Below are 17,515 nucleotides of genomic sequence, written 5' to 3'. Positions count from 1 at the left end.
GATGACCAGATTGGCTAGAATCATGGTGTCTTCCTGTCAGAAAGGGCCTCCTCTCCAGGGTTTGAACAAAGATTGAGGTGCACTCAGAGCTACACTAAAAGAGATTTAGCCCCACATTTAGGTCAGCTGTGGTGTCTCATGCCTGTACTTCCAGCACTTTGAGAGGCCAAGGCGGGCGGATCATTTGAGGTCAGGAGTTTGAGACCAGCCTGACCAACATGGTGAAACCCTGTCTCTACTAAAAGCACAAAAAATTAGCTGGGTGTGGTGATGCACCCCTGTAATCCCAGCTACTCAGGAGGCTGAGGCAGGAGAATTGCCTGAACCCAGGAGGTGGAGGTTACAGTGAGCCGAGATCATGCCACTGCATTACAGCCTGGGTGACAGAGGGAGACTATCTCAAAAACAAGAGATTTAGTTCCACATTTAGGACTTGGAAAGAGGCTGGGGAAGAGTCCCATCAGCACAGTGAGAGCATCATGGAGCCCATGGTCAGAAACTAGCAGGAAAAGTGCTTTGCAGTCAGTGCTGCAGTGATTCTGAGTGGGTGAGAAGCGGCAGGGAGGCTGCAGGGGCCTGTGTGGGAATGCAGCGTCAGTCTTTCTGAGTTTCTCACCAAAGCAGTTTGTGTTGACGGGTCACATCAAGGCAGAAAGACTTCCTCAGTTTTGATCCCCTTCTAATTCCTCACTGTCTCACTTCACTTCTGCCAGCACTTGCTTTCTGGTGATAGTGCACGTTACCTATCCAGAAGGAACGTGGCTTTTAAAAACATCAAGGCTTCTGAGTTATTTTTGTTCATCAAGTACTAGGACGGTACATCTACGGTCTAGTTGGAATGGAGAGAATTTTAGTAGGGTATGAGCTCCCTTAGTACGTGGACCTGGGCCTCTCCTGTTCGTCTTTTAATTTTAAGGTTTTAGTCAAAGCTATATATGCATAGAGTTGCAGAGAATAAAATAGTGCAGGGAAAAACTCTTCCTAGTTCTAGTTTACACTGCTGTTTCTGGTCCTCCTGTTACCTCCTTGCTAATAAATAATGTACTTGCTTGTACCTCTACTTCCTGACTTTAGGTATTACTTGTTGACTTCCCAGCTTTAAAAGATGGGACTTGCTCTTGTCTTCCTCTTCCCACACTACTGACATTACTAGTTTATGTGCTGTTTGGGTTATCTTGCTCCAAGAAAACACTCGCCCCTTAGCTCTTTTGTTTTGTCAGCTACGGACAGCATCTCTTGACCCCTCTTGGCAGCCCACTTCTCCTCACCTCTCCCACCCCTCTCAGAGCCAGGCTTTCCACTGGCCCCGACTTTCCCATCGTCAAGGTTGAGAACATGCACATTCTGTTCTATAACTGCCGTCAAGCCTCACTCTTGTCTGTTGGCTTAGTCTAAAAAGTTGCAATGTGACAATTCTTAACTTACAAGACCATATATATCATTCATGGCGGAGTCACATAGTGTACTGTGATTACATTTCTATTATTTTACAGCCTTACTTTTTCCTGGAGTTTGTTTTCTCCCTTGTCGTACTTTGTTTTCCTATGAAACTTCTCACCGTATCAGTTATTTGTACTGACTTCTTTCATATCACTGTTTTTGGACTCTGATTTCAGATGTGATTTGTTGGTGTCCTGCCATCGTAATCAAGAATTTCATTTCCTTGCCACCTCATCCAGAGCCCCTTCCTCCATCCTTCTCACCACGTGTGCCTTCTCCATCCTCTCCTCCCTATTCTGTTATCACTGTGGGCAGTCGGTTAGTTACTACTTGCCTTAAATTGTCTGGATTTCTCTGGTGGTGCCTTCAACCATAGCATGTTTCTAGTGCCTGCCTCTGTTTCCCATGGTTAAATTAGGCTATTTGTAGAGCCAGTGGTTCTGAGAATTTGTGGCTTACATAAATGCTGAGTTGCTTTTATGTCACTGTATACCTTATTTCCTACCTGTAGTGCTGTGCTGTGTCCAGTGATCCAGTTTGTGGTTTGATAGGCATTTTTAAAGAGCCTTCGTCTCCTGTGCTTTGCATTAAGTTGGTCAGTGGTGACATGAATGAAGGCGCCAACTGGTTCTAATAATAGTAGCCTGTTGATGAACAAAAATAGTAAGCACTCGGGGGTGTGCGGAAATCCAGCTCTCACAGACTCTGAGGCTACCTGTGCTATCTCTTCAGTTAGCAAAAGGTGTGACAAGCAACCTGCCTATGCCCCAACCACCACAGACCACCAGCCGCACCCCAACTACCCCGCCCAGAAGTGTAAGTATGACCCTGTCTTGTGGAAGCTGCCGGGGCCTCTTCCTGGCATGCAGAAGGCTTGTTCTGTGTGTGTCTGTGTTTTTCTCTATGGGTGTGTCTTCTCCTGTTCTTTCGAGTGGCGGGTCTTCCTTTGCAACATTTCTTCTTCTCTGCGCCTCTGGTCGCCATCACAAACCACATTAGAAAATGACAGTGAGCGTGTGGCCTGGCTTCTTGGTGGAGATGGTCCTCGCTCTCTTCATAAAGGGTCCTAGATGAACAACGATTCCGCCCGCTGTGGTGATTGGTTATGTCACCCAGTGTCCCCTGTTCTCTCCATATGGGGAGTGAGGGCCTGCAGACCCCTCTGTTGGCCAGCCTGGTGCTGGGAGAGATAGTGAACTCAGCTTGGCCCTGGTCCTGTTTCTTCCAGTACCCGCCCCTGGTCTGTGCCCCCACCAGAGCTGGAAGGACTTGACACGGGCTGACTGCATCACTCTGGGACTTTCACGGATGGGGATGACCAACTCCATCACTCCCCAGAGTCCTTCCGAGGAAGTAAAAGCATAGGCATGGCGGCTAAGGGAAGAAGGCATAAGGAGGCCAACTGAGGACTGTTAAGAAGACTGCCTTTGTCCCCAGCTCTGCCCACATAATATTGCCCCCTCTTGGTCAATGATACAAGCGACTAAGGAGTTCCCTCCTGAGTTCTCCCCACATGACTTTGGAGATCTTTGTCCTTCTCTTCACTGCTTATCTTCCGGAACTCATGACACCCGCACATGCCTTTTTACCAGGCAGGAAGAAGTGCAGTCCCCTGGGTAGTAGCGGGGCCCCCTCCCTGCCCCACTCCTCTCTTTCCTTTAACCTCTTTCAACCAGACATTATCACCCACCTCAAGACATTAAAACGTAATTCTGTCCCAGTCTGTCTGAACTTGTTAAATGATCCAAGATGTGATGGATCTTAGTAGTTGGCTGGAAGGTTTCTCCCAGTCAGCTGCAGCAGAACCGGCAGACCTGGGCTGTTCGATAAAATGCTCTTCACAGACGCCTCATTGCCTGTTCCTTCAGCTTCTTCATTTATTTCTTACTCATTCACTACTCAGCTCCATGTCTGTGTCCTTGAAGCCATCCCAGGTCTTACTCTGGTTCTGGATCCTTCAATCACCCATAAGCTTGTCCTTACCAGGAGTCAGTGGTGTTCCCAGGTGGACTTAACCATTCTCCTTGATGATCCTCTCCCTTGGGTGGACAAGTGTGACTTGGTTATAAAGTCCATTTTTCAAGTTGCCTATATATTGATAAAAGAAATCCCATTAATGGAAGTAGACTGCATGCCACATTTTGGTGTCTTTCTCCAGGGGCCAAGGTTGGACCCAGAAGTGCATGGGGTGCTTGGTGTCGCTCAGTCACGTAGTAAGGGTACACAGTTCCAGACACGGCGCAAGAAAGGCCTTCCTTGGCGGTTCAGAACCTTTTTCACACATCTTTATTCTCTGTGAGCATGACACCCTATTGTTTTTCTAACTAGCTCGTTAAATCCGAAAAAACAAGCTGTTCTACCTTACTATGCTGCAGACCCACAGACGCAGGGCAGTCAGTGGTGGCAGTGTGTGAACCATGAGTGGGGAGGGCAGGTCAGATTGCAGGATAGTTATGCTCAGGTACAGGTGGGCAGGCATGGTAAACATGTTGGCTTTCCTCCCCAGACCATTCCCGGAGTAGCAAATCCAGCTGGAGCAGCAGCGATGAAAAGAGGGGATCGGCACGTTCCGAGCACAACACCAGTACCAGCACAAAGAGTCTCCTCCCGAAAGAGTCTCGGCTAGACACCTTCTGGGACTAGCAGCAAATCGGGTCACAAACCGTCCATCCCATGGGGAGAAAAACCCAGACGCCAGGAAAAGGAGAAATGACAAAGACAGGAGAACAGCCACCTTCAGATTGGAGAATGACGAACCCTCAGACGGGCCTGAGATCCCGGCGCAGGGGCTTTTACACTACAGGACGCCCTGCATCGGCTTTGACTGCGGACCGTTCACCCACATGAGCCCTGTGCGTTAAGTGTAAATAATGTACAATTTGTGGATGCCACTGAACCTAGAGGACCTTCCCCTTTTTATATTTGTATTAACTTTAACTTATAAAAAAGAAAAAAACAATTACAAAAACAAAAAAACAACCCCAACAACAAAAAGAATGTTCTGGTGTTGAAGAAGGGATGGTCAGTTAGTCCATATGTCACACAATGGAATGGAAGCTGGGCCCGGGGATGGCTTTCACACTCACGTCCTCATCCTTGGTTACCCGGGGAGGGAGGGGGCAGCCGTTTTCACTCACGCATCTGTACTCAGCATGCTGGGATCAGGAGTTCTGGCACAGACTCTACCCCATGAAGCCATTGGCTCCTTTCAGCTACTACGTTACAATGTTCCTAAAACGCAAGCTCTCTGGACCAGATGGACACAGGGAGAAGCTAGTTTATTTCATGTGATTTAAATGATTCTACTCCTAAAAGGGAAAACACACGAGGTCCTTGTTTACAGAAGAGAAACAGAAACAAGCCCCATTTAGCTCCATTGCAGAAGAGGAGAGCATAGAAAGTGTTAGGATCATGAACTCTGGGAAAAAAAAAAAAATCTTTGCTTTGCTTTTGTGATTCCTTTAAACACACACTCACACACTTGGTCAGAGACGCTGCGCTTCCTGGAAGCGAGGACTCAGAGGCAAGGCGCACGCAGAGGACATTCGAGTCTGGGATGAAGCATGTACGTATTATTTATATGATGGAATTTCACGTTTTTATGTAAGCATGAAACAAAGGCAGTATGAGAGAAAGCAACACCCCGTCATGCTGTCCGTGACACTACGTATGCTGTAGAACCATTTTGTATGTGTGTAAAACAAAAAGCATTGATCAAAAAGCAAAAGGTGATGTATGTATATGAGCATATTAACTGTACGATGTCATTCCAGTACGTTTTGTTGTACATTTTAGTCTCGTTTACTTTCTCTTCATTGTTAAGAGGATGCGAACTGTACAGTTTCCAGCTAGTTCCCCATATTAGAGAAGAAATACGAAGAGAGTATTAGAAGAAAACAAAGAACATTTGTGAATTGCAGTTGTCAAAAAAAAAAAAAATAGCCTAGCTGGCCTTATTTGTGAAGCATAATTGCTTTTAGCATATGGAAGTATTTTTTCACATTTTCTTTGTATAAAATTTGTATTAAACTTAAATATCTTTTTGATGGTGGTGTTTCTTTGTGGCTGAGCCAGTAGACTCACGGTATGCTTTTTTTGGGGTTCCCATTGCTTCTCCTGCCCCTCCAATTTTTTCAGATTTCTCCACCTTTTAAAAAATTAAACCGTTTTGGAAAAACGCCGTGGTCGTCCTCGAATCTGCAGTTTTCCATTTAGTCCGGTGGCTGTGTCAGATTTGCATGACCAAACCCAGAAGGGGAGGCCACAAACACCCCCCACAGCCTTGTGGTGGCACGTTGGCGAGAATGGCCCTTCGTGGGGGCTTCCCCTGCCCGTCCTCATCAAACAGTTGGGAGAGGAGGGAGTTGTCTTCCTGAGGCCAGTAGGGAGGCCGAGCTAACGGGACTCACGTAGATGGCAAGGGTGCCGGCCCTTCACCAGGTGCCCTGGTCCACTGCTTGGCCTGGCTGGAGGTATGCAGGGTGTGAGTAGAATGAAGCCAGCTTGAAAGGCTGAGGTTTGGTTTCCTGGGTGGCAGTGTCCTTTCTCGAATCCAGTAGCTCCCCAGAAAAGATCTCCACAAACCACCTTCCTGTGCCAAGGGCCAACACACGTCATGGCCGGCAGGGGAGCTCGGCCCGCATGGGTATAAATTCATTTGTGCCAATCAGCAAACACGCATCGCATCAGGCACCGTCAGGGAGTCGGGTCCCTGCCTTCACCAAACTTGCATCTCAACAGGGACAATCAGTTACTCAAGTATTACAGGGGACCTTTCGTGAGCCCTGCACAATTTCAGTTACTGGGGACAGATGGGGAGCAGGGCCCAGGAGTCCTGTCATGGTTGGCCTCACGTTCTTCACAGGAAGACATACCATCTACAAATTATTTTTTGAGACGCAGTTTGTTACCCAGGCTGGAGTGCAGTGGTGCTATCTCAGCTCACACTCAACCTCCGCCTCCCAGGTTCAAGATTCTTGTGCCTCAGCCTCCTGAGTAGCTAGGCATTCAGGCGTGCACTATCATGCCTGGCAAATTTTTTTGTATTTTTAGTAGAGACGAAGGTTTCACATATTCCCTAGGTTGGTCTTGAACTCCTGACTTCAAGTGATCTGCTTGCCTCAGGCTCCCAAAGTGCTGGGATTACAGGTGTAAGCCAGTGCACCGGACTTTTGTCTTTTTTTTTTTTTTTGAGACAGTCTCACTGTCACCCAGACTGGAGTGCAGTGACGTGATAGCCCACTGCAGCCTCTATCTCATGGGTTCAAGTGATTCTGCCTCAGTCTCTTGAGTAGCTGGGGCTACAGGTGCCCACCACCCATGCCTGGCTAAGTTTTCATTTTTAGGGTTTTCGCCATGTTGGCCAGGCTGGTCTTGAACTGCTGGTCTCAGGTGATCTGCCTGCCTCAGCCTCCCAAAGTGCTGGGATTACAGGCATGAGCCACCGCACCCGGCCCCAAGTCATTTTTTTAACTGAGAAGAATGTTAACTTCCTGTTCCTGGGCATGCATGTACAGCTTCCCTCTCTTGTCTCATTTCGTCCTGAAGACCAGAGAGGGGAGAGGCCATGGCTATGGGGTGGCGGGGGGCGGGTCATCCGTTGTCTTCTTTCAGCTCCCACCTTTCTTCACTTCTGCACTCTGCTCCTTCAATCTGGCACCCTCCTTCGTGGCTGCCACCCAATTCTTCAGATGTTACCTCTGAAATAGCTACATGCCCACTGGCCCCTCGTGCCCTCAGTGTTTTCTTCATATCCCTGAGCAAAGGGTATGGACATTTTTAACTTTTCCTGTGTGTCTCACTTGGATGTGAGCTGGGCGAGGGAGGGACTCTGTTCCCTGCTATGTCCCCAGGGCTGGGACACAATGAAGGTCATGCAGCTCCGGAGTAGCGAGCAGCACAGTGTTCAAATGCAGAGGCCACCTTGAGGTGTCCCAGTGCACCCCCCATCCAGCTTCTGTTGCAACCTCCCTTAGAAGCAAAGACATCCAAGGAAGAAGTAGCTTGCTGACTCAGAGATAGAGAAATGGTTTTCGATCAGGTTCAACAGCCACATGACTCAAAGCTGAAGATATGAAAGGGTCCACAGGATAAAGCCTCTCCGCTGTGCCACCCTGGTCCCCTCCAATTCCTCAGGGAAGAGTCTGTATTTACAAACAAATGCAGAGACATTTTTCTCTGCTTTTTCTTTCTCTTTTAAATTATTATTTTTTGAGACAATGTCTTACTCTGTCACCGAGGCTGGAGTGCAGTGGTGCCATCTCGGCTCACTGCAACCTCTGTCTCCCAGATTCAAGTGATTCTCCTCCCTCAGCCTCCTGAGTAGTTGGGATTAAAGGCACCTGCCAACATGCCCAGCTAATTTTTGTATTTTTAGTAGAGACAGGTTTCATCATGTTGGCCAGGCTGGTCTCAAACTCCTGGCCTCTGATGATCTGCCCACCTCGGCCTCCAAAAGGGCTGGGAGTACAGGTGTGAGCCACTGTGCCCGGCCTGCTTTTCTACATAAATGGTAGCATTTCATACACATTCTTCAGCCCTGTCCGCGTGCCCTGTTTTAAAAAAAACTGAAGCCTTGAGTACTGATCCATATTGGTGCAGTTCAGAGCACCTCTATCCACTTTTAGGGGGTGTGATGTCTGCTATGTGGGCAAGGGATAATGCATGTGGCCAGTCCCCAGCTGGCGGACATTCAGATTGTCCCCAAACTCTGGCTATAGCAAACAGCCCTGCAGTGAGTACCATCACAAAGTGACTCCCCAGGCTCCTCTTAGCTGCCCACTGGGGTGGTTATTCCACTCTTTGTGCAGCTTGGAAAACTGTGGCTCAGGGGTTACATGAGTTTGGAGGGGGCCAGGTTTTTAGTTGCAAATAACAGAATCTACTCTGGTTAATTTGAGCACTCCGGTCTGCTTCTCAGGCCACACCAACGGGTCAGTGAGAGGCCAGGTAGGAGGGGAAGGAATTGAGGGTTCCAGTCTGGGTTGAGTGTTTTCAAGATGGGAAGAAGAGGGAGAGGCAGTGGGGTCTGGTGAACCTGGCAGAAGCTGCCAGGTCCTTGCTGACTTCCTTCGACAATGACCTGGTTAGGAACCGGCTCAGACCTTTTCATGCAGTCCAGCACGCTCGCCATCTGGTGGCTACAGGCAGAATTGCAGCTTGTGGAGCCATCTGGCCCACTGGGGACAGCGAGCACATGGGCCAAAATAGTCTCTGTACCTATTTATCTGACACTCTCATTGGGAAGCAATTTGATACCTGTATGCATGTAATATGATCCTAGGTGGGCTAGATGCACCAAAGATGAAGAGGGTGAGTTGTGTAGGGAGATGGTGTGTTTGGGGGCCCTTTCTAGGGGGCCGATCATTGAGTAGAAACCTGAAGGGGGTTCTTTCCAAGGGGACTGAGCCCATTTATTTATTTGTTTTTTGAGACAAGGTCTCACTCTGTGCCCAGGCTGGAGTGCCGTGGCGACATCTCTGCTCACAGCGACCTCCGCCTCCCAGGCTCACGCCATCCTCCCACCTCAGCCTCCTGAGTAGCTGGGACTACAGGCACACACTACCATGCCCAACTAATTTTAAAATTTTTTTGTAAAGACAGGGTTTCACCATGTTGCCCAGGCTGATCTTGAACTCGTGAGGTCAAGCGATCCACCTACCTCGGCCTCCCAAAGTGCTGGGATTATAAGTGTGAGCCTCTGTGCCTGGCCATCCATTTTATTTTACCTTTTTTTTTTTAAGATGGTTCACTCTTGTTGCCTAGGTTGGTGTGCAATGGCACAATCTTGGGTCACTGCAACCTCCTCCTCCCGGGTTCAAGCAATCTCCTGCCTCGGCCTCCCAAATAGCTGGGATTGTAGGCATGCGCCACCATGCCTGGCTAATTTTTTGTATTTTTAGTAGATATGGGGGTTTCTCCACATTGGTCAGGCTGGTCTCGAACGACCAACCTGAGGTGATCTACCCGCCTCGGCCTCCCAAAGTACTGGAATTACAGGCATGAGCCACCATGCCCAGCCTATTTTATATTTAATTTATTCATTCTGAGATGGAGTCTTACTTTGTTGCCTAAACTGGAGTGCAGTGGCACGATCCTGGCTCACTGCAACCTCTGCCTCCTGGGTTCAAGCTATTTCTGGCTAATTTTCGTATTTTTTGTAGAGACAGGATTTCACCATGTTGGCCAGGCTGGTCTTGAACTCTTAACCTCAAGTGATCCTCCCACCTCAGCCTCCCCAAGTGCTAGGGTTACAGAGGTGAGCCACCGTGCCCGGCTGATCATCCATTTTAAACTATGCAATTCAGTGGTATTAATCAGAATTGTGTTTTCCAAAGGTCAGCATTTAGCTGCCACCTTCATATCAGGCTACATCAGGACCCTACCTATATTATTATTTTCTTTAGTCTAGGGAAGCAGTTCACCCATATTCCTCCGATTGTCACTGATGTGGGCACGCCCCATGTGGGGCTCTGCGCTGGGGCTTTCCGTGCTGTAATCCTTTGATTTTTGTAATAACCCTCTGCACGGAGCAGGCACTAGTAACGGACCCGTTCTCCCAATGAAGCAACTGAGGTTCAGAGAGAAGGGAGTGATTTCCTCACACTAAAGGTCACTGCAGAGCAGGGACTCAAACCAGTCTGCTTACTTCCCAAGCCAGTTCAGTGAGTCCTCAGACAACACTGCCCCAGTCACAACTAGCCCCGTGTGTGTGACACCGCGCTGAGTTTACAAAATGACTCCCCAGGCCCTTCTTAGCTCCCCATTGGGGTGGTTATTCCACTCTTTGTGCAGCTTGAGAAACAGACTGGTGGCCAGGTACAGTGGCTCACGCCTGTAATCCCAGCACTTTGGGAGGCTGAGGCAGGTGGATCACCTGAGGTCAGGAGTTCAAGACCTGGTCAACATGATGAAACCCCATCTCTATTTAAAAAAAAAAAAACAGACCTGAGACTCAGGGGTTACATGAATTTGGAGGGGTCAGGTTTTTAGTTGCAAATAATAGAATCTACTCCAGCTAATTTGAGCAGAAAAGGCATTTGTTAAAGGATACTGAGTTACTCACAAATCCTCAGGAGGGCTAGAAAGATGAGTTAGGAGCTTGCATAGCTACCAACCACGTCCAGATGACATTGCAGGACCTTTGTGTTAGCTTCCCACATCGGCCAGGTGTGGTGGCTCACACCTGTAATCCCAGAACTGGAGAAGCAGATGTGGGCAGATCACCTGAAGTCAGGAGTTTGAAACCAGCCTGGCCAACATGACAAAAACCAGTCTCTACTAAAAATATAAAAATTTGCAGGGGCATGGTGCTGTCCTCCTGTAATCCAAGCCACTCAGGAGGCTGAAGCAGGAGAATCACTTGAACCTGGGAGGTAGAGGCTGCAGTGAGCTGTGATTGTGTTGTAAGCCAGTGAGTACAGAATCACCACTGAGACAAAAGCCAATTCAGAGGGTCATTTATTGCTGGCAGCCCCGGAGGACTTGCATCTCTCTAACCTGTGGCCCTGAAAGGAGGGTGTGAAGACCTTTTATACCTGTAAACCACCTCCTGGGCAGGGGTGGGGGGCGAGGGGCTTTGGACATTCCGAGGGCCAGTGGACTTTGGACATTCTGTAAACCACCGCCTGGGCAGGGGTGAGGGTGAGGGGCTTTGGACATTCCGATGGTTACTTAAGTGGTTCACAGAAGTCAAGATAAGCGTTAGTTTACACAGTGCCTGGGCAGGGTGGAAATCACAGACCTTAGTTACTTATTACAAGTCGCAGGGGCCAAGATGGCCTGGGTTTGGACTGCTTGCCTGTCACATCAGGGTTACAGAGAGCAGTTTCAACAGAAAGCCGAGGCATGGTTGAGGTGTGCAGTTTTATGGGGCTTTTACCATGTCACAGTTGCACCACTGCACTCCAGCCTGGGAAACAGAGTGAGACTCTGTATATATATATATATAAAAAAAAAAAAGGTGACTTCCCACATCACTGCCCCACTGGGCTCAAACACTGTGACTTTCACGAGTGACCTGGGCAGAACTCTTCTGCCTCTTAGCCACATTGCATTCCAAGCATCAGAATCACTGCCACTGCCTTCACGTGTGGATGTACCTGGCTTGGCTGAGCCCAGGTGCCATGCGGGTGCATCTGATTGACCGAGCCTAAGCGCCATGTAGGTGCTGTATTAGTCCATTTTCACACTGCCATAAAGAAATACCTGAGGCTGGGTGATTTATAAAGAAAAGAGGCTTAGTTGACTTACACTTCTGCATGGCTGGGGAGGCCTCAGGAAACAATCACGGCGGAAGGCAGAGGAAGCAAGGCGCATTTACATGGTGCAGGAGGGAGTTCAAAGGGGGACGTGACTTACTTTTCTTTTTCAATTCCTAGTCTGCTTTTATTTATTCACCAAATAGGGCGTGGGCCTGATGCTGACCTTACTTTGGGGGGACACTCTCACAGCGCCAGGAGAGGGTGTGGGATTAGGTTTTTACTGAATTCCTAAGTAGAATTCTCCTCCCAGAGCGCTGAGACCCCAAGGGACAGGCCCAGTGAACCCACTCCGAGGTCCAGCTCTGTCCTCCTTCCGCAATCCAGCGTAAATGGCCAGGAATGCGCTCTCGCAGCAGGTGGGCCTGACTCCAGTGATGGCTTCGAGCTGCGAAACCACAGCAGTGAACTGTGAAGTTCGTGGGTAGCGGACAGGTGGCAGCAGCCTCGCCAGTAGCCAAGCCCTGCCCCAGACGGGAGCTCTAAAAATAAGTCAGACCAACGAATCGACCCCGGGTCAAACCGCTCGGAGGTTAGGAGGAAGCCGCACTCCAGCAGAACCGACCCAAGGATGCTTTTAACTTCATGCCGCCTTCCACCACTAGACTGAGCATCACAGGGCATTCCCACCATGGTATCAAAAACTACTCAGCACCCAAGCCAGCATTAGGCCGCTCACAACGTCCCGTGACCACAGGGTACCACCCGTGCTGGATCTTGCCAAAGGGTCCCAGGCCAGTGCTCTAGGTTGTCAGTCTCAGAGACAGCCAACTAAGAACGGCAGCTACCATGCCTAGGGAAGAACAAACACTTCCAGCGTCTACAGGGTTCTCAAGTTTAAGTTCAGAGAAGTCAAGGGGCGTGGAAATAGCCAAGCCACAGGGTTAGAACCTTAATACTCGGCCCCGGCCACGAAGGGCAGATCTCAACCTCTGCAGAACCTCCGGAGCTTCGCTACCGGAATCCATTCCGCACTGTGATCCCTGGCTTCACCCAGAAAGCTACCAGGTCTCGAGCCTCGGTGTCACCTTTGTGTGGCTTCTCGGCTCTCCCTGTCCCCCTCGCCAAGGGCACTGAACCTAGGACTTGTGGGCAGCAGGGCAGTTCGAGGGAGCTAGGAGGGCCTCACACATCGGAGCGCGCTCAAGAGCGAAGGTAGGTCTTACTTTTAAACCATCAGATCTTGTGAAAACGATCACGAGAACAGCAAGGGGGAGATCTGCCCCCACAGTCCAATCACCTCCCACCAGGCACCTCCTCTAACACATGGGGCTTACAATTCTAGATGAGATTTGGGTGGGGACACAGAGCCAGACCCTATCAGGAGTATTTGATTGCTGAGCCTGGGTGCCATCTGGGTGTATGTGATTGACAGTCAAGGTCTCATGCCTACCTTCTAACTACAAGGGAGGTTGGGAAAGTGAAATTCAAGCCTCTTCTGGTGCAGACTCATATGGTGGGAAATTGGTCCAACAAAAGCTCTTGTGTGGACAAAATGATGACAGTACCCACTGCAGAACTGTCCCCGGCCTCCGTCAGCCAGGTCAGTTGTAGAGAGCAGAATTCACCCAACCAGTTTAAGCACAAGGCGTTAGTAAGTGCACTGGTCAGTTCCGTGCCAACCTGGCTAGGCTGGAACTGCATTTCCCAGAATCCCAGCTCCCGAGTGGTTCCCAGTTAAACTTGACCAAAAGAGGAGCTGTGTGAGATTTCATATGCTGTAAGGAAGCCGCAGCCTCTACTGTTCCAAGGTCGATGTGATTAGATGTGGGACAGACAACTGCAGCAGTGCCAGCAAGTGCCAGCTTGTCCTTGCCCTCCTCCACTCCCCGTTCAGGTCATCATCCTGACTCCTGCACGTCAGCACCTGGCCCGTCACCAGTCGCTGAGTTGCAGAAGCCATAGATCCCCACTGAATGCTCTGGACGTGCCCCAAGTCTTCTCAGATTACCTGTTTGGTAACTCCAGACTCCTCCTCAGACCTCCGCTTCCCCAGCTCCTCCCACAATTGTATAAGGTCTAATACCCATCATCTGTGCATGACTTATCTTAAACTCATGGGCTCCATCTCACTGATACATTAACGGTATTTACGGGCCAGCCATTGTGGCTTATGCCTGTAATCCCAGCATTTTGGGAGGCTGAGGCGGGCAGATCACTTAAGGTTAGGAGTTCAAGACCAGCCTGGCCAATGTGGTGAAACCCTGTTTCTACTAAAATACAGAAATTAGAAAAATTCAAAAATCCTGAGTAGCTGGGATTACAGGCACATGCCACCATGCCCAGCTAATTTTTGTAATTTTAGTAGAGACAGGGTTTCACCATGTTGGGTAGGCTGGTCTCCAACTCCTGACGAGCACCTGTAATCCCAGCTACTTGGGAGGCTGAAGCAGGAGAATAGCTTGAACCCGGGAGGCAGAGTTTGCAGTTACTGAGATTACACCATGGCACTCCAGCCTGGGCGACAGAGCTAGACTTCATCTCAAAGCAGAAAAACAACAACAGCAAAAAACCGAAATAGTATTTACAGACTTACGTGACGGGCTGAAGAAACTCTTCAGGTCTGAGCTTCCAGGAATCCACCGAAGCCGCCATGCAGGACTGGGCTGCAAAGAAGCTATGCCCTGAGGCCAGAACCACGTGGCCTGGGGGGGGGGGCTGGTCCACACTGACAGGTGGGGTGTGCTACGTGCAATCACCTTTCTTCCCACTTAATCAGTATCAAATGCAGCTGGTGGGTGGAACCTTAAACCAGACGCCTGGCTGAAGAGAGCCCAGGGGATACGTTTTTTGTTTTTTCTTTTTTTTTGAGACAGAGTCTCACTTTGTCACCCAGGCTGGAGTGTATTGGTACGATCTTGGTTCACTGCATCCTCCACCTCCTGGGTTCAAGTGATTCTCGTGCCTCGGCCTCCTGAGTAGCTGGGATTACAGGCACCTGTCACCACGCCTGGCTATTTTTTGTAATTTTAGTAGAGACAGGGTTTTACCATGTTGGCCAGGCTGGTCTCCAACTCCTGGCCTCAAGTGATCCACCCACCTCGGCCTCCCAAAGTACTAGGATTACAGCTGAGGGCCACCATGCCTGGCCGATTTTTCTTTAGTTCAGAAAACTACCACGTTAGGATGGTCAGATATTGAACAAGCCAGTTACACACGTGACTGGAGATCAAACCCTTGGCTTTGCCACCTGGTCCAGGCTCTAACCTGCCCGCGGCACTCTTTTCAGATTGTGGTGTTAATGGAAAACTGCTGTCTCCCTGGACCCGCTGATAGCCTAGGCCTGGGCCAGTTGGGTAACAAGCTTTGTTAAGACAGCTGAGTAATGACCTCGGTTCCCTCTGACGAACTGAAGGAGAAGGGAACTTCATGTACATCCCCGGCATCTCCTGTGCTCCGGCCGACTTATGCACATTGCATCCTAATGACCTGCGTTTTGCAGCCAAGGACATCAGGTCCAGAGGGACTGAGGCTACACAGCTTGTGCAGAGCCGAAGCTGGACTGGAACCCAGTTTAATGACATGAAAAATGCCCGCTCTTAACCAAGGCTATATCTTTGTCATCATTGGAGAAACTTGTATTAAAGCCACAAGTTAATTATTAACTAGGGACTTACTCTTCACTGGGCTCTTTTTCAGGTGCTGAGGACACAATTGTGGACAAAAGAGACAAGAGGTGAGGCCGGGCATGGTGGCTCATGCCTGTAATCCCCGCACTTAGGGTAGGCCAAGGCGGGCAGATCACCTGAGGTCAGGAGTTCAAGACCAGCCTGGCTAAAATGGTGAAGCCCTATCTCTACTACAAATACAAAAAGTAGCTGAGCATGGTGACATACACCTGTAATCCCAGCTACTCAGGAGGCTGAGGCAGGAGAATGGCTTGAACCTGGCAGGCAGAGGTTGCAGTGAGCTGAGATCGTGCCATTTTACTCCAGCCTGGGTGACTCTGTCTCAAAAAAAAAAAACAATAACAGAAAAAAACCAAACAACAACAACAACAACAACAAAAAACCATGTGTTTGAATAATCTGTGCATCTATTTTTATTTATTTTTTTGAAACAGAGTCTCCCTCTGTTGCCCAGGCTGGAGTGCAGTGACACAATCATAGCTCACTATATAAATAGGAGTGTATATGTATCATGTATGTGTGTATAACTAAGTTTCACAAAGCAATGCTTACCAAATGACTATGACACATCCTATAATTTTCCATCCTGTTCTGTTTTTAAGTGATTCAGGTCCCTACCTGCAAAATCAATTTCACAACCGATGGCTTGGAAAACACTGGTTATTTGCCAACAACGGGAATATTGGCAAATAAGCTCATCTGAGTGATCGTTTCTATAAGCCCCATTTAACAGAGGGTGAAACTGAGCCTTGGGAGGTGTTGTGGCTTGCCCATGATTCACAGCTGGAGGCGGGTTCAAGCCATCCTCCCACCTTGGCCTCTGTGGTAGCTGGGACCACAACTGCATGCCACCATGCCCAGTTACTTACTTATTTTTGTAGGGATGGGGTCTCACTATATTGCCCAGTCTGGTCTCAAACTCCTGGACTCAAACGATCCTCCCACCTCAGTCTCCCACAGCACTGTGATTACAGGTGTGAGCCACCAAGTTCCGCTATTGTTTTTCTTGAAATATGTAAGCCCCTTGGTTTAGTTTTTGTTTTTCCACTTTTGATAGAAAAAATATTCTTCCACTATGAGAATAACAGCAGGCAGGTGTGTGGATCAATGGCAACCGACGCTTGACTTTGGTGTGTCAGGGAGAAAACACGGCATGGTGAGGACTGTGGTGAACCGGTCAACCTGGAGAGCCCCCAAGTCAGCTCACAGGGGTGGCCTCGATGGCTTTAGTTGCTCATGTGCAAATGCAGGCCAAGGGATACACTTGGATTTTAGGGAAGTCGAACATTGACATTTTGAGTGAAATCCCCCACGTTTTATATAATCGGGTCAACGTTGGGAAAAAAACATGTGAAGAGTAATAAAACGTGTCTGTGGACCAGAGCTTGCAACCTGAGTCAGAGAGTGCAGGGTCGGAGTCTCAGCTCTGCCCGCCTCCAGCTGTGAATCATGGGCAAGCCACAACACCTCCCAAGGCTCAGTTTCACCCTCTGTTAAATGGGGCTTATAGAAACGATCACTCAGATGAGCTTATTTGCCAACCGTTGTTGGCAAATAACCAGCGTTTTCCAAGCCATCGGTTGTGAAATTGATTTTGCAGGTTGGGACCGGAATCACTTAAAAACAGAACAGGATGGAAAATTATAGAATGTGTCATAGTCGTTTGGTAAGCATTGCTTTGTGAAACTTAGTTAGACACACATACATGATACATATACACTCCTATTTATTTGTTTACTTATTTATTTAGAGACAGAGTCTTGCTCTGTCTCTCAGGCTGGAGTGGCACGATCTTGGGACTCACTTCAACTCCTCTGCCTCCCGGGTTCAAGTGATTCTCCTGCCACAGCCTCCCAAGTAGCCAGGACTATAGGCGTGTGCCACTTTGCCAGGGTGATTTTTGTATTTTCAATAGAGACAGCGTTTCACCATGTTGGCCAGGCTGGTCTTGAACTCCTGACCTCAAGTGATCTAATTGCCTTGGCCTTTTTTGAGATTTTTGATACATGGTCTTGCCTTTCTCTGTCACCCAGGCTGGAGTGCTATGGTGTGATCATGGCTGCAGCCTAAACTTCTGTGGCTCAAGTGATCCTCCTGCCTCAGCCTCCCAAAATGCTGGGAATTATAGGTGTGAGCCATGGCCCAATGGTTGAATTTAAAAATCAGCATTTGGCCAGAGCTGGATTA

At 48.9% G+C, this 17,515-nt stretch overlaps 1 protein-coding gene across 50 annotated transcripts in view; it reads left to right on the top strand.

Annotated features, from left to right (window-relative positions):
* ZMYND8 (zinc finger MYND-type containing 8) overlaps window positions 1-5,486 on the top strand; it is a 138,161-nt gene extending 132,675 nt beyond the window's left edge. For 28 of the 50 annotated variants that reach the window (XM_078371859.1, XM_078371851.1, XM_078371845.1 and 25 more), the window contains 2 exons: window positions 2,173-2,256; window positions 3,947-5,486. In XM_078371859.1, the coding sequence (XP_078227985.1) occupies window positions 2,173-2,256; window positions 3,947-4,083 (221 nt within the window). In that variant the 3' untranslated portion in view covers window positions 4,084-5,486. The remainder of the gene's footprint in view (window positions 1-2,172; window positions 2,257-3,946) is intronic. The other 22 variants (XM_078371855.1, XM_078371849.1, XM_078371843.1 and 19 more) reach the window with 1 other exon arrangement.
* Window positions 5,487-17,515: the final 12,029 nt, after the last annotated feature.

Source organism: Callithrix jacchus, chromosome 5 (genome assembly GCF_049354715.1).
Source record: "Callithrix jacchus isolate 240 chromosome 5, calJac240_pri, whole genome shotgun sequence".
NCBI classification, from domain to species: Eukaryota; Metazoa; Chordata; class Mammalia; order Primates; family Cebidae; genus Callithrix; species Callithrix jacchus.
Note: the sequence above shows the minus strand (reverse complement) of the source record. Positions and strands in the feature narration are given on the sequence as shown.